General features: G+C 34.3%; 1 protein-coding gene across 1 annotated transcript in view; it reads right to left on the bottom strand.

The window, feature by feature from the left end:
* LOC127737262 (CD109 antigen-like) overlaps positions 1 to 15,697 on the bottom strand; it is a 67,410-nt gene extending 51,713 nt beyond the window's left edge. Inside the window, exons 1-7 of the mRNA XM_052247818.1 lie at positions 15,612 to 15,697; positions 15,268 to 15,347; positions 12,776 to 12,939; positions 12,090 to 12,115; positions 7,696 to 7,855; positions 6,809 to 6,879; positions 4,084 to 4,209 (exon numbers count right to left, since the gene is read on the bottom strand). Of these exons, the coding sequence (XP_052103778.1) occupies positions 4,084 to 4,209; positions 6,809 to 6,879; positions 7,696 to 7,855; positions 12,090 to 12,115; positions 12,776 to 12,939; positions 15,268 to 15,323 (603 nt within the window). The 5' untranslated portion in view covers positions 15,324 to 15,347; positions 15,612 to 15,697. The remainder of the gene's footprint in view (positions 1 to 4,083; positions 4,210 to 6,808; positions 6,880 to 7,695; positions 7,856 to 12,089; positions 12,116 to 12,775; positions 12,940 to 15,267; positions 15,348 to 15,611) is intronic.
* Positions 15,698 to 22,804: the final 7,107 nt, after the last annotated feature.

The raw sequence follows: 22,804 nt of genomic DNA, 5'->3' as shown, positions 1-22,804 counted from the left end.
TTTTTATTGAAACAAAGTAATACCAACTCTTTCAATTTGTCTTTTAGTTTGGAATGGGGAATACTTGTGTAAAGTGTAGAAAAGTTTAGAATTACTACTACACCTGAGTTTGGAATGACAGGTTCTAGTAGTTATTTGTCTGGGTTTAGAATTACTGCTAGACATGGGTTTGGAATGAAAGTTTCTAGTAGTTATAAGTCTGGGTTAATGACAGTTTGTCTGGGTTCAGAATTACTATTTGACACGAGTTTGGAATAACAGTTTCTAGACGTTATCAGTCTGGATTTAGATTTAATACTAGACATGATTTTGGAATGAGTGTATCTACACGTTATTAGTCTGGGTTTAAAACTTCTACTAGACATGAGTTTGGAATGACACTTAGTAGTTATTAGTCTGGGTTCAGAATTACTACTAGACATGAGTTTGAAATGACAGTTCAAAGTAGTTATAAGTCTGGGTTTAGAATTACTTCTATAAAAATGAAAAGATATGATATCATTGCCAATGAGACAACTCTCCACCAGAGACCAAATGAAGTTAACAGCCTTAAGTCACCGTACGGTCTTCAACAAAGAGCAAACCCATATCGCATAGTGAACTATAAAAGGCCCCGAAAAGACAAATGTTAAACAATTCAAACGAGAAAACGAACGGCCTGATTTATGTTCAAAGTAATGAACGAAAAACAAATATAATATACAGCAACAAACGACAACCACTTGATTACAGACTTCTGACTTTGGACAGGCACTTAAGCATGTGGCGGGTTTAAACTAGTTTGAAGGCGCCAACCCTCCTCCTTTCCAAGGGGAATGGTGTAACAGTACAACATAAGAACAAACTATAAATATCAGTTGAAACGGGCTTAATTCATCAGATCGATACAAAGCAGAACTACATCTAACAAAATACATAGGCACAGACCGGACGTAGCAGGATACTTATACATCCCCCCAAAAAAGACACTTCTACAGATCTGATACTACACACAGTTTAGAATAACTACCAGTCATGTTTTGGGGTCCCAATTACTACTTGACATAATTTTAATAACTCATTTATTCTTTGGACATAAAAGATGCCAAGGGATATTCCAACTCAACAGTCGAAAACGAACTGGCAATGCTATGGCAAAGACCAAAAAACCAAAAGACAAACAACAGTATACAAAACACAAAATAGTAAACTAAAGACTGAGTACCACGAACCCTACCAAAAACCGGTGATGATCTCAGGTGCTTCCAAAGGGTAAGCAGATCATTTGCCAAGTGTGGCTCCCGTATTGTTGCTCGTGTTAGTACAAACCCAGTGATATGTTTGCAGTGCTAACTTCTACTGGACAAATGTTTCCAGTGCTAATTTCTACTGGACAAATGTTTGCAGTCAGTGCTAATTTTTACTGGGCATTAGTTTGCAGTACTAATTTCGACTGGACATGTGTTTGCAGAGCTAATTTCTACTGAACACCTGTTTGCAGTACTAGTTTCTACTGGACATATGTTTGCAGTGCTAATTTCTACTGGACATATGTTTGCAGTGTTAATTTCTACTAGACATATGTTTGCAGTGCTAAATTTACTGGACATCTGTTTGCTGTGCTAATTTCAATTTTTTTCAGTAATTTACCTATTGTATCTTTTGATAAAATTGAACATGAAAGTCATCCAAATGCATTTATTCAGATGTGGTTTGACATATTTAATGGAGTTCTAAATAAACATGCACCTATTGCTACTAAAAGAGTTAAAAGAGACAGACAACCTAAATGGTTCACAAATGAAAGTGTATATGAGAGAGAAAAACGATTAACTAGAAATGTGGTCCGAGTTCAAGTTTTGGCAAAACAGGACCAAACACATAATTGATGAATCTAAGAGAAAATTTTATTTAAAGATGGTCAAAATTCAAAAGCATCAAAAGATTTGTGGAAATGTATTCACAGTCTTAACCCATACTAACAAGAAACACCATATGTGCTTATAATGAAGATGGTGTAACAACTAAAAATGTCAATGAAATTTGTAATGTTTTGATAAATATTAAAACCTAATAACTGATAGGTATGTGAGCAACAATCATGATTATGCAAAATTAACTCAACTGAACAATTTTACTAATTTAAAACAAGTTAAATTTTCAATTCCGCCAGTCACAATAAATAAATTAATAAATGAAATCATCAAACTTGACCTTAATAAATCCACTGGATCTGATACATAGGACCAAACCTTTTTATATCAAGTTCTCCTTTAACTTAGCTTCCTCTTTAACTCACATTTTTAACAGAACAAGTACTTTCCTCATTCTTCTAAAGAATGCAAGAGTAACCCCTGTTTTTAAAGCTGGGGAAATTTCATGGCAACAAATTATAGATTAATTTCTGTTCTTCTTTAAAAGTTTATGGATTTGATAATGCTGCTGTTTCTTTTTTCAAATCTTACTTGAATGAAAGAACTCAACAAGTACACATTGGTAATCCTCACTCATTCTGAAAAACTTTATACGAAGTATGGTGTCCCCAAGGCTCCATATAAAGGCCCCTTCTGTTTATCTTATACATAAATGACCTTCCTATATGAAAAATTGTTGCACTGACTTATATGCTGATGATTCAACTTTACATCTTTCTGGTAAACTCTGTAGTCAAAGGTACAAGAAGATTTACATTGCATTGTGAAATGGGAAAATGATAACAATATGTTTATAAATAAAAAATAAATAAAAAATATATGATTACTGAAACAAAACTATAATCAATGTAACATTACAGTGAAAGTTGTTTAACTATTAAGAATCAAGTGATACAACCTTCAATATGTGAAAGTCTCTTCAGCATGAAAATTGGCCATTCAATCACTTGGACTGCAGGAAATTATTTTAATTATGATATCTTACTACTAATTGATCATTTCGAAATATTACAAATATTGATTCTTTCAAATACAAATTAATAGATCGTTTATTGAAATCAACCCATTGTAAAAATATAAAATATTAATTATCTTATTAGGTTTATTTTTTTCATAACATTTTATGGAGTTGTATGGAACATTGATCATTATACTTGACTTTTATTAGTATGTCATGTATATGTTTTCATAGACGTTTTTCAACGATATTTTGTTTATGTTTTTTTCTATGATGAGGGCCTCAAGAAAGATTAGGTATATAGATAACTGTGTAACCCTCTTATAATAAAGTATTGTTTTTGTTTTTGTAGTAGTTACGATCAATACTGAACATGAATTTTGAAGGACGATTTCTACTGGATATGAGCTTAGAGTGATTATTACAATTGGACATATGCAGGAGTTTGGAACTACGATCAAACCTGTCAATTAGTTTGGAGTTACAAATACTTTATGATATAAATTTGGAGTAGTGCTTCTTCTAGAAATGTGTTACTTATGAATACAAGTTTTAAGAAACGATTGTTCACTAGATATGATTTTGGAGATTCGATTTGTAGTTCAGATAATTTTGGATTGACAGTTATCGTCAGGTTTTTTTTGGGGTGACATGAGATTGGTTTTTTTTTGTTGAGAGGGGATGTATACTATTGTCTGTCTTTTAGTCGTTTTTCGCTTTGTAAGCCATGGCGTTGTCAGTTTATGATCCACTTGAATATACCTTTGGTATCTTCCGCCTCGCTTTTAGTACTTGCCATTCCTTTTAACTTTTGTAAAATGTGTTTAAATACTCACTCTTAAACATACATATTTGCCTACCTTATGTCAGAAACATACCTATTTTTGCAGTTATTCACTACTTACCCCCTGTAATCAATAATTTGATTAGATCTAAAACTGTTTAGATCCCTGCCAGCGAACAATGCATTTTCTAACTTTAGCTTATCAAAATATTTGTTTATAACCTCCCCTGTCATTCATCAACGCTACTCAAAATATCAATTTTTGGAGTTGAAATTCCGAACAAAAAACCAATATTGATATAATATTAGTATAGGCTTTTTTCTTGTATAGATTCCCATGATTGATGCCTGTAGCTAAAGTCCTATATACTCAAGTCTGATTTATTTTTGAGACTTGATAATCGCCAGATCTTATAAAAGAAACTGACCTTTTGCTCCACTCTGATTGTCCAGCGTCCCAGATTTGTCAAGGTAGATAACTGGAATGTCCCGGCAAATACACCAAACACTGGGCGAACATTCAGAAATTGTTTTAATCTATTATTTTTGGGATCCTGAAATAAACATGTGAATTGATATTACGCTTAATGGTCTTGATTATAAGATACTGAAGGTAAAAAATGTTTGTTTTTTGACTATCCATTGAATGAAGAAACAATTGATTCCCAGTAGTAAATTCAATCAGATTAAAACATATTTCAACGTGTTGTTTTCATTTTAAGAGCACTGGGTCAATTCCTCTGCTGGTGGACTATCAGTCCCCGGGGGTATCATAAGCTCAGTAGTCAGTACTTTGGTACTGATATGATTCATAACAAACCTTTCTTAAATTGTCCATTAATAAATTTTGAAATTATAAAGAAACTAAGGTTTCAACTCCCTCAGGCAAAGTTGATCTTAGATGAATTTCGTTATTTGTTAATTTCATTTTAGTCAGATAGGTCTTCAATTGTTTCGGTCCTTATACATTCTGGTTTTCAAATATTCGGCTTTGAGCGTTCCTAATGAAGGTAAATTCAGAAGGTAAATTCTGACGCATTAACTTTATAACGTGTTATTTTCATTTTTTTTTCATTTTTTTTTCTTTTTCAAATAATTCTAAAATGATTGGTAAAAAATTGACCTGAACTGAGTATGGTCTTTGGATCATGTTTTGAATAAGAATCACAAGTGTTTTATTTATGAAAACGTGTTATGTGAGACCTATAGATCATCAGTGGTTTTTCAAACGAGAGGGTGTTTCTCGACTACAATCTCATCAAGGGCGACAGATGAGATGAGTTGTAGCCGAGAAACATCCTCAAGTTTGAAAGACCATTGATATTCTGTTGATCGCTATTTTGCCTGTGACGCCCGTTGATGTTTACATTGACAACGTCACGAGCGCCCTTAGTTTCGGACAATAATTTTCTATCTCAAGCGAGAAGCGTGATATGAAAAATTATCACAAATAATTATCAAAGGAAAATACAAAAAATGGCGATAATACTTTTATATTGAATGTAAGTAGACGGAACAGTATTCACTGTATATCTCTACTTAGTTCTAACCTAACAATGGAATCCACTTGTCTCGGAGACATCAAATTTATAAAGTGATATTTTAATTGTCTAGCACAGGATTAAAACCACTGCTGGAAGACTCTTAATCAACGAGGGTATCCACTGCTCCGTAGTTAGTACTTCGGTATTAAATTCATCACCTACTTTTATGAGTTAGATTTTTTTTAAGGTCCCAATTCCTTAAGGTAAAATTGACCGTAGCTGAACTTAACTTTTCTTTGTAGGTCCTTTTAAGTCAAAATGTTCAATGGGGTTTTATGTATTTACAGATGCTTAAATTTTATATTTTGGGGTTTGAGTGTTCCTGGAGAAGGCAAATCCAGCAAAAACGATAAGCACGCACGAAATTTATAAATTTCATTACATTTTCTAGCACTCTGTCCATAAAACTACTTTTAGACTATGATGATGATAACGGATGGCTGCTTAGCGTCCAGCGGCAAATTAATATGCATATTCAGGACGAGAACATGTTAATATAGTATAAATATTAATCCTGCTTTGTACTTGACCGACACGCTGAGCAGGATTTTTAACGTACTAGTTCACAATTAACAGTCCGCAAGGAGACATGTCAACTTACCTGGACACATTATTCTGACTCCGAGCCGACCATTCTTTGTGCTTACTCCTTAATGCCTCGTGCTTAGCGGAAAAGCAGCAAATACCAATTGTAAAGTCTTTGGTTTGCCCCGGCCGGGGTTCGAACACAGAACCCACGACCTCCCACTCGATGCAAAAACGCTACCACGAGACCACCGTGGCGGTTTTTATACTATGAGTACACGATGATGTCATATGCTTAACAGTAAGTGCTTCGGTACTGACAACATAATTTATAATATGATTTTCTAAAACTCACCATTAAAAAATTTTGAAATTATTTAAAATATTAGGTTATTCTTATCAGGTCCACATTTGTTATATAGTTTCCCATAATATCATCCTTTACTGTCGTGATCAATTTAAATCCAGAAAAAACACTTCGGTCGCACGAAATTAATAAAATGGTTTTTTTTTTTTTTTTTTCATTTATTCAAAATTTCACTCAAACTTGAACATTACCAGTTATATCGACATAACTAAAAAACTTTTTTTCTTGATAATGTCTGCCTTTTTTGTACGTTGTAAGTAATGTTCTTATCTCTAGCTAGTCGTGTCTATATATCTCCCATTATTAATATTGTTTTTATGCCCCACCTAGTTCCATTATGTGTTTCGGTCTGTGCGTCCGTTTGTCCGTCTGTCCCGCTTCAGGTTAAAGTTTTTGGTCAAGGTAGTTTTTGATGAAGTTGAAGTCCAATCAACTTGAAACTTAGTACACATGTTCCCTATGATATAATTTAAATGCCAAATTAGAGTTTTGACACCAATTTCACGGTCCACTGAACATAGAAAATGATAGTGCGAGTGGGGCATCCGTGTACTATGGACACATTCTGGTTCTTATCTATTTTTTTCGGTTTCAAATAAGCGACTCTTTTTATTACTACTTTCAGCTGTGTTATCATCGGAGTCCTATTTTGCTTATCAAGTTGAATACATCCTATACAAAAAGTTATCTTAACGAAAAATACATGAATGAACTGACCTGTATATAAATTGTCAAAGGATCTCTGAGAACTTTCAATCTTGAATTAGTACCAACCACTCTAAACTGAACTGTTGAAGAATAAATACAGTTGAAGCATTAAACAGAAAGCTTCATATGTTTATATTTCTCTAGCAAAACCAAATAGTTATCATAATTAGAATGATTGTAATATTCTCACTTAGAAGCTGTAACTTTAGAACCGATCTACGTTCCCAAAATTAGTTATGAAAAACATTAGAAGTTGCTTAAGAATGCAAATCAACGTAGCTCTATTGTTACCAATTCTTAAGATATATACATGAAAAAAGGTTCTCCATTCATTTAAATATTTCATTTGTCAATTTAAACATGTTACGATAAACTAGTCTAGCAATCAATGCTTCTCAAAGACAACTAGAAAGATTTCATATATTTGCTGTCAAAATGGATATCAAAATGCAAATTGTTTGTCTATTTCCTTTAAAGCAACTGATTTTTAAAGATGATTCCTAACGTGACATTTAAGTAGAAACAATCTGTCAATTTGTGACCATACTAATTCAATATTTTCCGATACAGGTGTCAATTCTATTTCACTGCGAGATCTGCAACGGATAGTTTGTACCCATTTTATTTTCTATAAGTTGACCAAACTTTCTGTTATTACTGGACTAATTCATGTTTTATATCGAACGAAATTCTGGCATTTATTTTGATTGTTTTGAAATATTCTTTGATCCAAAAGTCCAAGCTATATTATAGTTTTAAAATTCTTATGAACACTTATGACAAAGAAAAAAAAACAATATAATTTTATACCATGCTTTTACTTTATACTTATGAGCTGTCCGTTCCCTTGTTACTTATGACTGTTGTAACTAATTGAAGTATGACGTCATAATTACCTATATCTCCTGGTTTGTAAACGGCTTTGTCAGTCTGGATAAAAATGGATGACGCTTTGCTTGTAACTTGGATTCTTACAGCAGTTTTGTCAAATGTAATATCTCCGATAACGCTCACTCTTATCTTATAATCATATCCTGCGGGGGTCTTTCCTGGTACCTAAAAGAAAAATCACACTGTTACTTAATTCAACATTTTACAAACATATTGAATACAAAGAATATCAAATGTGTGTTTTTTATCAAATTAACTTCCATCATATAAACGCACTTTGCTGTATCTATTATGAGTTTATCATAAGTTTTGTTCAATCATTTAAAGTTATATTAGCCATATTTCTTTAATATCACTGACCAGACGAGTAGCATCGTACCAATTAAGTGAACACTATGGTAAAATATTTCTAGAATCATTTTGATCGGGTACGTTCGAGAAGCTGTTATTGTAACTGAAAAAAAATTATGTCAGTGGTTATTATTCTTTATATGACCTATATATTTATTGTTTTTGGTACACTTGCATATGTTACTAGGTTTTATTTGGCATTAACTCCAAGGAGAGGGGATGGACAGGGGGATGTATACACCGTTTTCGGTCACTTGCGTGTGTTACTAGGCTTTATTTAATCTCCTTTGTATGATTACATTGTTTGGTTCATTAGCATGTGTTACTAGGTTTTATTTCATCATCACCAATGTAAGTCTACATTATTTTGGTAGACTTGAATGTGTTACGAGGTTTTATCTTATCACCGCTGTTTGTCTACATTGTTTTGTTACACTTGTATCTGTGATGAGTTTATTGAATGTGTGACTAGGTTTTACAATTGCACCCTATATTATTTAATATGTTAATGTCATTCTGTTTGTTACCTTCGTTTGTATCTTCTAATCGTCCCTCTTACTCCCGGGTTCCCGACCCCCCCCCCCCCTCCCCCCCCAACCAATTGTATATCCCCAATTCTTGGAGTTAATGCCGTTCTGTTTGTTAACTTTCTATCTTCTAATCGTCCCCCCTTACTCCCGGGTCACGCCCCCCTGTCCATCCCCTCTGCCTGGAGTAAATGCCATTCTGTTCGTTACCTTGGTTTGTATCTTCTTATCGTCCCCCTTACTCACGGGTTCCTGCCCCCCAATACCATCCCCTCTCCTTGGAGTTAATGCCGTTCTGTTTGTTACCTTGGTTTGTATCTTCTAATCGTCCCTCTTATTCCCAGGTTCCCCCACCCCCCTGTCCATCCCCTCTCCTTGTAGTTGATGCCATTCTGTTTGTTACCTTGGTTTGTATCTTCTGATCGTCCCCCTTACTCCCGGGTTCCCACCCCCTGTCCATCCCCTCTCCTTGGAGTTAATGCCATTTTGTTTGTAACCTTGGTTTGTATATTCTAATCGTGCCCCTTACTCCCGGGTTCCCGCCCCCTGTCAATCCCCTCTCCTTTAAGTAAATGCAATTCTTTTTGTTACCTTGGTTTGTATCTACTAATCGTCTATCTTACTCCCGGGTTCCCCCCCCCCCTTTCCTGACCATCCCCTCTATTTGTAGTTAATGCCATTCTGTTTTTACCTTGGTTTGTATTTTCTTATCGTCCCTCTTACTCCGGGTCCCTGCCCATCCCCTCTCCTTGGGGTTCATGCCATTCTTTTTGTTACTTTGGTTTAAATCTTCTAATCGTTCCCTTTACTCCCGGGTTCCCGCACCCCTGTCCATCCCCTCTTCCTGGAGTTCATGCCATTCTGTTTGTTACCTTGGTTTGTATTTTCTAATCGTCCCCCTTACTCACGGGTTCCCGCCCCATGTCAATCCCGTCTCCTTGGAGTTAATGCCATTTTTTTTTTACCTTGGTTTGTATCTTCTAGTCGTCCCTCTTAATCCCGGGTCCCCCCTGTCCATCCCCTCTCCTTTGAGATAATGCCATTCTGTTTGTTACCTTGGTTTGTATCTTCTAATCGTCCCCCTTACTACCGGGTCCCCCCCCTGACCATCCTCTCTCCTTGGAGTTTATGTCATTCTGTTTGTTACCTTGGTTTGTATCTTCTAATCGTCCCCCTTACTCCGGGTTCCCGCCCCCCACCCCTGCCCATCCCCTCTCCTTGGAGTTTATGTCATTCAGTTTGTTACCTTGGTTTGTATCTTTTAATCGTTCCTCTTAATCCCGGGTTCCCTCCCCCCCCCCCCCCTGTCCATCCACTCTCCTTGGAAATAATGCCATTCTGTTTGTTACCTTGGTTTTTATTTTCTTATCTTCCCCCTCACTCCCGGGTTCCCGCCCCCTGTCCATCCCCTCTCCTTGGAGTTTATGTCATTCTGTTTGTTACCTTGGTTTGTATCTTTTAATCGTCCCTCTTAATTCCGGGTTCCCTCCCCCCCCCTGTCCATCCCCTCTCCTTGGAGTCAATGTCATTCTGTTTGTTACCTTGGTTCGTATCTTCGAATCGTCCCCCTAACTCCCGGGTTCCCGCCCCCCCCCCCCTCGACCATCCCCTCTATTTGTATTTAATGCCATTCAGTTTTTTACCTTGGTTTGTATCTTCTAATCGTCCCCCTTACTCCGGGTAACCGCCCCTCCCCCCCCCCCCCCCCCCCCCCCAATTCATCCACTCTCCTTGGAAATAATGCCATTCTGTTTGTTACCTTGGTTTTTATCTTCTTATCTTCCCCCTTACTCCCGGGTTCCCGCCCCCTGTTCATCCCCTCTCCTTGGAGTTTATGTCATTATGTTTGTTACCTTCGTTTGCATCTTCTAATCGTCCCCCTCACTCCCGGGTTCCCGCCCCCCTGTCTATCCCCTCCCCTTGGAGTTTATGTCATTCTGTTTGTTACCTTGGTTTGTATCTTCTAGTCGTCCCTTTTAATCCCGGTTTCACGCCCCCCCCCCCCCCTCCTCCCTGTCTATCCCCTCTCCTTGGAGTTAATGCAATTCTGTTTGTTGCCTAGGTTTGTATCTTCTAATTGTCCCCCTTACTCCCGGATTCCTGCCCTTATCCATCCCCTCTCCTTTGAGTTTATGCCATTCTGTTTGTTACCTTGGTTTGTATCTTCTAATCGTCCCCCTTACTCCCGGATTCCCCCCCTGTCCATCCCCTCTCCTTTGAGTTGATGCCATTCTGTTTGTTACCTTGGTTTGTATCTTCTAATCGTCCGCCTTACTCCCGGGTTCCCGCCCCCTGTCCATCCCCTCTCTTTGCAGTTAATGCCATTCTGTTTGTTACCTTGGTTTGTATCTTCTAATCGTCCTTTTTACTCCTGGTTTCCCCCCCCCCCTCCCCCTGGTCCATCCCCTCTCCATGGAGTTAATGCCATTCTGTTTGTTACCTTGGTTTGTATCTTCTAATCTTCCCCCTTACTCCCGGTTTCCCACCCCCAGTCCATCCCCTCTCCTTGGAATTAATGCCATTCTGTTTGTTACCTTGGTTTGTATCTTCTAATCGTCCCCCTTACTCCCGGGTTCCCGCCCCCTCCCCCTGTCTATCCCCTCTCCTTGGAGTTAATGCCATTCTGTTTGTTACCTTGGTTTGTATCTTCTAATCGATTTAGGAGATTTAAACCTAGGTAAACTACTGTCGCCCTAGTTTAGTTCATCACCTCTGTGTGTCTATATTATTTTGATACACTTGCATTTGTAACTAATTTTATTTCATTACCTCTGTATGTCTACATTGTTTTGGTATACTTGTATGTTTTTGCTTCGCATCACGGTGCGGACCTATTAGTTTCAGTGGACATACACGCCATCTTGAAACAATTACTTATCACATATAGATTCTGATTGGTTGCTTTATGATGCGGCTGAGATACAGCAACAGCTATTGGCTTAAATGAGATAAAGAATTACAGACTTTTCTCGTCTCAGGATAAGACATCAAAAGCCGGAAAATTAACTATATGTATTTCAGTTCCGATCAACTGTCATTAATTCATGTTCGTTTTATTATGCATATATCCACACTGAAATTCAGTATTGAAATATCAATTATTAATACGTGTTTATTTGCTTTGTTAATCTGCAATATGCACGATTTGTTATGCTAAACAATGTTCCTATACAATGTTTACAAAAATGCATTATCTGTATTTTATAACTTCTGCCAATCTAGGCACACCTCCAGAGAGGCAGATCTCCAGAGTCGTGTCTATTTGTAAATGTTTTAATTTTCAACAAGTAAAGTGAACAAAATTTTAAAAGCATGGTTGTATAACGCAAACTTTTAAAGTAAATCCATTTTATATCAATCAATATTTAAAAATACCACGTTTCCAATACTAAATCAACAACCACATGCACACATATTACCTTAAATTAGGATAGAGCGACACAGTCTACAGCTTTTTAAAAAGTTCAAACTTTTACCAATTTTCTCCTACAATTCCTTCAATTCAAGTGTATTATACTTACTCTTATATTAACAACTCCATATCCTCCTTTAAGAAAAAGAAATAATACATTCAATTGCAGAGCGACAAGTACATTAATGTATGAAATATATGAGTGGTAAACTAGAATTATCCTGTACAGTTACAATATTTAAATGTAAAGTATGATTGGTCATCAATGAAAATATCAAAGATTTCCAAGTGATTTTGACATAATGCATGATCACTTTTATACTTTTGAGGTTCATGCGATTCATCCAGTTTTTGTTCGTTGTCTTGATATGTCTCTGTGTTATTTATTTACGTAATTTGAAAATCAGTAAACTGCCATTGCTGTAATATTTTGCTAGAGACCACATGCTGCGCTATATTTGTCGTTTCCTTTTTTTCCTTTTTTTTTTTCTTTTTTCTTTTTTTTTTTTTTTTTTTTTTTTTGTCAGAGTGCTAAGTCATCGGCTCCGATTCTCTTTGTATTCAATTTGAAAAACTTCTGCCATGACTTATATCCAACAGTTCTTTGTGTAAATTATAATTTCGTCATTCTATCATGACGTGTAACCAACAGTTCCTTGTGTTAAAGATAATTTTGAGATTCTGCTTATTAAATTAAAGTCATAACTTATTTAAAATTTTCCTTGCTTGGTCGATTCTATCATTTTGATCATTATATATTTTATGAACAACAATGTTATATATTTTTTAACTCACGACGTAAATTGCGTTGTGCCTGGGCTGTAGCTATTGTTCCGTTTTGTTTGTCTAGTATTGTTACGAAGATTGTTACTTGTCTATCGCCTCTTTTTAAAGCTGATAAACAAATTCTAGCCGATGATCCAGCTCTAACCTGTTTTGGTACAGTTGCAATGTATGTACTGGAACAAAATTACAAGGCAATAATTACAAATTACATTATTGATAACAAATTTCTGTAATTTAGATTTTATGATTTTCTAAATCCTTATTCATTTTTCACACAACTAAATGCAAATTCCATAAATGTTGAGGTCCAAATAATATTATTTCCAACGCCATTCAGTACATGCACTTGATGTGTTTGTGCTTTTATTTTGTCATTTGATGAAAGACTTTCCGTTTTGAATTTTTATTGGAGTTCGGTATTTTTGTTATTTGACATTTTTTGTAAGGTTAATTGGTCTGATATATCAGTTATAATAGTTTTAAGCTGGTACAATGTACTTAATGCTGATCGGCTCAAATAGGATATACGAACAACATTCCGGTTGAAGTAGTGAAATCAATATACCAATATATATTCAAAAATGTTTTGAGTGGAGTGGATTGCATTCATCTCTCATTTCTCTCAGAAATTTAAGATTAAAAATGTAAGAAGAACAGAAACTTTGGTGATGATTGACAGTGGGTAAGAGAATATAATATCCTCGTTGTTTGTAACGTTATTTTATAAATAATAACAAAAATAATTCCAAAATCAATTATTCATACACCCAGTTATAGCAAACGTCATAATAAATGATCATTTTTTTTTACTTCAAGAAAGGTTATGTCGCATATATCCATAGGACTTGATATAAAGAATCCATTATGTGTACCACAGGTTCAGTTTGGTCTGTTTCATATGCTGACCACAAATTAGGCTAGAAATTTTTAATGAGTGTTGGTTGAAAACTTTACAACAAAAGGCACGACTTCAATTTTTAAATTGTAAACCTTCTCTTTTTATGTATCAGCCGTTGCATATGTTATCTCCAAGTTTTTATGATATTTAACAGCTGTGATCTCTATCAGGATGTCCGTGAGAGATGGTTCCTGCGTACAAAGAAGCTATTGAACCAAGGGTTCTAAATAGTAAAGTTAAAGACATCCCTTCAAAAGGTTTACGGATGCCCTCATAGTTCGGTTGGTCGTTATGTTATATCTGTCTTATCTGTATCACAGATCGTGATATGTTTCATTTGTCGTTACCACATTACCATAATGTAATATCTGGATTATCTGTATCCCAGATGACGAGGGATATATTTCATTTGTCGTTACCACATTACCATCAATGTAATATCTGGAATATCTGTATCACAGATGACGAGGGATATGTTTCATTTGTCATTAGTTATCACAAAACCATCATACTTTATCACGTTTATCACATAAATGTAATTCCAACCGATTGTATTTGTATGATAAACAACACGGCTGGTTCCATAAGCGATGCAGAAAATGCATACCCCGCGTTCACTTACGTTTTGTTATAATAATAGTTTCATATTTACTTTTTTATAAATATAAATAAAAAACTAACAGTATGTTTAATATTATGGAAAATTATCAACAAAAATAACGAACTACAAGGTAAATTCAAAAAAGGGGAAGTTCATAAAACCCGACAAACCAACCAACGGAACGAATAGAAAACAACTCTCATTATCCTGACTTGGTATTGGCATTTAATAAAGAAAATGGTGCGTAAAACCTGGTTTTATAACTCACTTAAATACTTCCATTCCCATATACTTGGCCCTATAGTGTCTTATATTGTAAACAAAGGCAACAGAAGTACACCGCTGTTCAATAGTCATAAATCAGTTTTACTGAAACAAATCCGGGTCCCAAACCAACACCGAGGGAAACACATCAACTATAAGAGGAAAACAACGGAACAACAGAAACACTGAACTGATACAAAAACAAACGCCAACATACATAGAAACGCACTATTTGATAACAACTGCCATATTCCTGACTTGGTACAGAACATTTTAAGAAACAATTGTGGTTTGAACCTGGTTTTATGGCTAGCCAAACCTCCCGCTTATATGGCAATGTTAAAATACCGCTAAAATGACAACATTACGTGATAGGAATACAACACAAATAAACACAAGAACACTCAGGACAGGGAAATACATAAATAAATAATATAATAGTACATTACAACGTGTAGACCACAGAATAACAACGGACACCTCCAATGTACACCACAATAAAATTATGAACTGTGCGTCACACGAATGTATCAACGCCAAAAAAAGTGAAATCACAGATAAATTTCTAAAAATAGAATATAAAATTGGGATTAAGTTTGTAATGGTGTTAGTTTATGTATAAAGTATCCTTTATTGGGTACAAGGACACCAAACAGCACAATTCTATCTTATTTTTAAGTTATCGTAAAGTTACAGTTACTGGTCAGGGTATTTCAGAAAAAATGTGTTGTAACTTACTTTTTGGCTAATACGAGTCCAACTAAAGCCAATAGCAGACTTAACACTAGTCTCATGGTTACTCCTTGTGTATCTAGGAACTATAACAGAAAAAATACAGCACATTGTTATTTTTTTTTTATAAATAATAGGTTTATGTGCGCTAAAATTTTAAACAGTTTCGGAAAGTCTTGCCAATGTTACAGTTATCATAAGGACTAATACAGACTTATGACAGCGAACCTTGGCGATTTTTTTTTTTTTTTTTTTTTTTGATTGAAAATAGACAGATAGAAGAGATAATGACAAATTTAACAACGGAAAGTCCTGAACCAGAATATCATTTTGTATCTAATAAAGCTTACCTTTTAAACTTTTGGGGTATATTGTTTAAATGTCCAATAAAGCTTTACTTTTTTTTTCTTTTTTTGTCAAAATGCCGTCTGATGTAGAGGAGAAACAGTTTTATTTAATCAAAGTACTGCGTGGAAAAAATATCTATACATACATTATATTTAAAGACCTTTGACACTGGTTGCATATGTTAAGCTTTAACTTCAATGAAAGTTCTTCTTAATCGTTAGTAAATATATTTTAATAAACAATCTAAAGAATTATCATATTAGCAACATATTGTATTTTATATATCTTTTTACCTAATTTTATATTCAGTTATTATAATGTATTTGGTAACATGTTTTATATATCATATGGAAAAAACGTGTTCGTCCTGGACAAAAATAATCATTTATTAAACGCAAAAAAGTCCCGTAAAATAAGCAATGCCGGAAATACATCATTGTATACGTGACTAAAGTGTATCCTGTAATGCGATTAAGTTGTAACAGTATTTATGGTAAGAATGCATTTCTGTGGTGCATTGCTGTATAACTAATCTCTTTGTGCTTGTATTCACAAGCTATATAACCCTTAGATAACAATGTCATTCAGACATGTTTTTTGTATTATGGTAATAATACAGCTTTATTAAAAAAAGCTATGACTTGATTTAAATAGATTTACCAGAAAACGAATGCATTATGATTCACGAAGAGAATTTTTGTTCACAAACAGTGTATATAAAGTGCAAATCCAGTTCATTTTCGCTGTCATATGCGAGTATTACTATTGTATAATAAAGGATGATGGGGAAAATTGTGTTTGTTTACGTTTTGTAAATACAAAATAATTGATTTGAATGAATTTTTTAACACAAATTCATTAGAATATGACTTTACAATATACAGTAATATAATTATAGTCCTAAAATATATTATTAAAGCAACATAATCTAGAATAAAGTTATTGAAAGCGATTCAATTTGACATTTGGTGCGATGCATTATCACTGTAAGTGCGATATTTCTGATTTTCCTTTTTTTTTTAGGTGCGATGGATTTTCATTGTGGTTTTATGTGATAATTTGACATGCAGAAACTGACAATATTCATTTGACGAATTAAATATTGATGATATTTACAACTTAAAAATCTAAACTTATCGTACATGTTTAACCACCGTACAGTTAATAGCGGACGTTGTGCGTTTTTAAGCGATTAAGAACAAGCTGAGAGAAGCCGATATATGACATCAAAAATATTCTGATATACATAGTTTGCATACAAAAATATATTCATGTTGAATGCATGTTAAGTCATCAATATTAATTAGAGAATTCCAATTTTAACACGAACTGAACTTATTGAATGATAAACGCACGTTTGTTTACAAACCTTTGTCACAACAACTATTTTAAAAATGCCTCAAAAATGCAAACATTAAATAACTTTAAATAACAACTGATATATGTTCAGATTACTTAGCGTATCTTCCTCCAGAATATACCAAACATACCTAATTCATTGTAATTATTTTGATCTTCTAAAAAAATCATCAGTTTATGAAATTGTTTATTCTGTACCGTTCGTTGCAGTACTTTACCCTTCGTTGCTAAAAATATCTAGAAAAAATATGTTGTCTCCTTTGAAATGTCCATCTTATATTTTTTGTAGCGACTTAACTATTTGACATTTCTAACATTTCATATTGAAAATTAAAGCATCTGAATTTTTTAAACTTTAATGTGTGACCAAGTGAAGCCCACTCATCGGGAGCACCTGGTTGCAATCCAGTTTTTGACAAATTTCGCAAAAATAACTCTTAAAATCTAGTACTTTGATCTTGAAGTAAAGGTCACACGAAGGTAATGATGATATGCGACACATAGTCAAAGTTTGCTATTAGTGTGTCAGGGATTCGAAAATATTCGGGAGTAGAAATTCCATGAGTGCAACGTATTTTTACGGCGATTTTTCCTGAAAAAATTGTAGTACTTGAATAAATAAGCTTTTAAAAGTTGTCAAAAAGTATTATTATGTTATATACATATTTTTACCATATTGATCGGCTTTGAGTTGTCAAAATGCAAAATAAACAGAAATGAACAGTACTAAGCAAAAACACTATAAAGACAACGAAACATGACGAAATTCGGAGATTGGTCTTTAAACATGTATAAATGAAATATAACAGCGGGTTTCTCATTCGTTGTGACTATTTTAAATAGACTCGGCGTTTGTTTTTTCTACATTGGCTAGAGGTATAGGGGGAGGGTTGAGATCTCAAAAAACATGTTTAACCCCGCCGCATTTTTGCGCCTGTCCCAAGTCAGGAGCCTCTGGCCTTTGTTAGTCTTGTATCATTTTTAATTTTAGTTTCCTGTGTATAATTTGGAGTTTAGTATACGTCCATTATCACTGAAATAGTATACATATTTGTTTAGGGGCCAGCTGAAGGACGCCTTCGGGTGCGAGAGTTCCTCGCTGCATTGAAGACCCATTGGTGGCCTTCGGCTGTTGTCTGCTCTATGGTCGGGTTGTTGTCTCTTTGACACATTCCCCATTTCCATTCTCAATTTTATTGTGTATAAATTACTTGAAAACATCGCGAAACAAAGATTCTGTGTAACACAAACTTGAATTAACTAACAATGAAAGCATGGTATATTGACTCGGAAACTAAATGTGACCGTGTTTTTAGTGATTTTTGTTGTTGTTTAAATTAATAATGGGTGTTCATGTTTAATAAAAATAATAAACAATGCTGTCAGGAAGCAGTAAACTTTGTTTTCCTAAGCATGTTATACCTACTGTTACGGTCATAAGACTTTGAAGAAAAATATTTGAACGTTCTATCTACCAACTTCACTTCGCGACACAGCAACGTCCAAAATCAACTGTACGATGGAGATACCAGTGATATAGAACCATTAAAACTTGTAACAATAAACTGTTCTCAATATGTCATTGTACATTTAAAATTGCGTATTCTTTTTTTGTCCATGAAATACGCGCTGATGAAGTTGCATCGATACGTGATGTATAGCTCCTGAGATTTAAACATAAACTGAAGTGAAAACGTAACCAGTCACTCAAGCGTGATATGTAGGTCGTTGTGTGAACGCTCTTCGTTATCCAAGATTCATTCATTAATGACGTTTCATTAGAATGTGATGTATAGTACACTAGATATAGAACGAAACCCAAAATTTCAGCATAGTTTTCGATGGCCGTTAATGTGCTTTACTATGCAAGGTATATGTATTCAATGATGAAATGTCAATGGAATGGATAAATTTAACCCTTCATGTATGTCCTGATGAATAATTGAAAAAATAGAATTGAATATTTTTAGCAAAAAATGCTCTTATTTTTACAGAATTCATTTTTGTAATTCGTTAGACTTTCACTCACAAAGTAAGCATTATCAAATCCTTCTGACTGTATTTACTTTGTCAGAGATTCGGCTGAACTAACACTCTATTTGATGAAAATGATAAAGATTCCTACTGTAAAAATGCACTCCATATACAATAGAAATGAATCGCCCCTACAGTGAAAATGAAAGTATTGTATCATTATTCGAGAGTAAACATGAATCACATAACGAAGGCAGCATAGTGGAATTTAACATAATATCAGCAAACTAAATAACAAATAGATATAAGAAGATGTGGTATGAGTGCCAATGAGACAACTCTCCATCCAAGTCAAAATTTATAAAAGTAAACCATTATAGGTCAAAGTACGGTCTTCAACACGGAGTCTTGGCTCACACCAAACAGCAAGCTATAAAGGGCCCCAAAAATTACTAGTGTAAAACCATTAAAACGGGAAAAACAACGGCCTAATCTATATAAAAACGAGAAACGAGAAACACTTATGAACCACATCAACAAACGACAACTACTGAACATCAGATTCCTGATTATTTAAAGTTATACAACATTAATGGTTATGTTAAAGGGTATATTTTTCTAAAAACAAAACTTTACTGCTGCTTTTATATCTCATGCACGCTATGTTCGTGAAATATTCTTAATATTTACTTCACACCTTGATCACTGTATGTGCGATATAAATCCGTCTGCATCTCTTACCTATATCACAAGTTTATTAAAACAATCCATTTGATATATTATTAATTTTTTTATTCCAAAATCATAATTTTTTCGTCTGTTTCTTTATCATTTTACATTAGAAATGTATGGCATATAGAGTGAAAATGATATTTTAGGATCCACACATTTATATTCACTGATAAATGTCTAACTGTATAATTCTTAACAGACGTGATAAAAGTTTTTTAACAGGCGGGAACCCAGTTGAAATTGAACAAAAGAAATGAAACTCTTTATAGTGAAGTGGCGAAATCTATAAAGACGCTTAGTTAAGGAGTTTAATGCACCCAAAGAACACACACCTGGAAATGTTTTTAAATGAAAGAATGCATAATAAACTTATTTCTTAAACATGCCGTATGAAATCGTAGGGTCTAATATCCGTAAAAATTGCCTTTTTTAGCGTTATGCAGTTTATAAAACTAAATCGCTGATTTACTAAAATGATTATTTTTACTACGAATCACCACATACAGGCTATATTTGAACATGCAAATGTAAGAATAAAACATTAATGATAAAAAGCGACAATAATTTTGTTTTCATATGTTTACCAATAAAATTTTGTGAACGTTTATATTTCAGAAGTTGTTGTTAACACCACATCTACCTGTTTCCATTTATGATAAGGCAATAATCATTCGCTTCATTAGGTCTTTCCACTTTTCTGTGGAAAGACCTATTGTATTTGTTCTGATTATTAGGTCTTTCCACTTTTCTGTGAAAGACCTATTGTATTTGTTCTGATTATTAGGTCTTTCCACTTTTCTGTGGAAAGACCTATTGTATTTGTTCTGATTATTATTAAGTCTTTCCACTTTTATGTGGAAAGACCTATTGTATTTGTTCTGATTATTATTTTTTTTTTTCTTCCGCCAAACCCTTTTCTTGCAGTATAAAGTTGTTTCGCAAGATGTCGCTTAGATATTTTGGATATTATATCGAACAGTTATTGTGTTTTTAAAACTCATCTTGTTCAGGCGAAGACTTGTTATTGTAAGAGTTATCTCCCCAAACACTGTTTTTTTCTTGTTAGTGTATCTCCTCCGTAACCAAAAAAGATAACGACAAAATTCTTTTTTATATTTGTTCGTTACATCCTAAGGAATTTTGAGCTGATTTGGATCGAAGCAATCCGGTGAAATTTTAAAGGAGTTATCTTCCTTTATTCAATAAATTTGTCGTAAACCGTAAGCCGTATGAACCTATAGTCTTTTTATTTGAGGTCCTTGGATCCTAACTTAGAAAATGAGGTCAAGGTCAAAGGTGAAGGTCATGTTCTGAATTTTGTCTTTTGCTTGTTTTTGCATTTTCTCCGATATTTTTAACATTATATATAAAAGAACAAGTGCAAAATGTTTGTTATATTGTGATGAAGATATGATACATTTGGTTTGAGACAATCCAGTGACATCTTATTGGAGTTATTGCCCCTGAAATGTTTTATTTTAAGGTAAAATTGATTATTTCTTCAGATTGGTACATGATGAATAAAGGCAAGAGTAGTATACCGCTGTTCGAAACTCATAAATCGATAGACATAAAAACAAATCCGGGTTACAAACTAAAACTGAGGGAAACGCATCAAATATAAGAGGAGAACAACGACACAACAAAAACACAACATTAAAATGTAACACACACAGAAACGAACTATAATATAACAATGGCCATTCCTGACTTGGTGCAGGACATTTCAAGAAAAAAATGGTGGGTTGAACCTGGTTTTGTGGCATGCCAAACCTAAAGCCATAAGGTCTTTTGCAAAATGTCGGGTGACATATGACCTTGAAAAATGTTAACCAGAAGTGACCTTGAATGAACCGGAAGTAGTCATTTGTGTACTAATTTCATGGAAAATACCTAGAAACCATATATTTTTTAAATGGGCATACATAAACCTATCATTTGAGACCAGAAGTGACATTCTATAACCGAAAGTAGCAAATTATCTCCTTTATTACAGGCATAAGTCTTAGATGCATGATTTTTTTTATTAGATGTTATTGGCTTTGAACTAGCTGTCAGTAACTGCGAGTACTCTCAGATCTGTACTTAGTGTCTTTTTATTGTTGGGATGTACAAGTACCCGGCCACGTCCAGTCTGTGTGTTTGTTAGATGTATTTCTATTTGTATCCATCTGATGAGTTAAGCCTTTTTCAACAGATTTTTATAGTTCGTTCTTATGTTGTACTGTTACACCTCTGTCCCAGGTTAGGGGAGGGTTGGGGTCCCGCTAACATGTTTAACCCCGCCACATTCTGTATGTATGTGCCTGTCCCAAGTCAGGAGCCTGTAATTCAGTGGTTGTCGTTTGTTGCTGTGTTACATATTTGTTTTTCGTTCATTTTTTTGTACATTAATTAGGCCATTATTTTTCTCGTTTGAAATTTTTTACATTTGTCATTTCGGGGCCTTTTATAGCTGACTATGCGGTTGTGGGCTTTGCTCATTGTTGAAGGCCGTACGGTGACCTATAGTTGTTAATTTCTGTGTAATTTGGTCTCTTGTAAAGAGTTGTCTCATTGGCAATCATACCACATCTTCTTTTTTATAAGTATAATCAAACTATATATTTTTAGAATCAGTGTGAATAAAGCTATCATATGAGACCGGAAGTGACATTTTCTAAACCAGAAGTGTTCATGTTTTCCCTTTTAACAGGCAAAAGTATATGTAAACCATATATTTTTGGAATCAGTGTAAATACAGCTATCATATGAGATCGGAAGTGAAATTTTCTAACCCGGAAGTTGGCAATTATCTCCCTTATTTTAGGCAAAAGTATATAGAAACTATATATTTATTGAATCAGTATGAAGAAACCTATGATTGGACGCCAAAAGTCACTTTGAGTAAACCGGAAGTAGTTTCTTATCAATTATTTAGAAAATTGATGTAGAAAGAACTACAATTGTTCTCTGAACAATTTGTTTTTAATTATTATTATAAATTTTTTTTTTCTTCCGCCAAACCCTTTTCTTGCGATATAAGTTTGTTTCGCAAGATGTCGCTTAGCAGTTATTGCGCTTTTGAAACTCACCCATTTTAGCCGAATTCTTTTCAATGTAAGAGTTATCTCCCCAAACACAGTTTTTC

Source organism: Mytilus californianus, unplaced genomic scaffold (genome assembly GCF_021869535.1).
Source record: "Mytilus californianus isolate M0D057914Y unplaced genomic scaffold, xbMytCali1.0.p SCAF_4, whole genome shotgun sequence".
NCBI lineage: Eukaryota > Metazoa > Mollusca > Bivalvia > Mytilida > Mytilidae > Mytilus > Mytilus californianus.
Note: the sequence above shows the minus strand (reverse complement) of the source record. Positions and strands in the feature narration are given on the sequence as shown.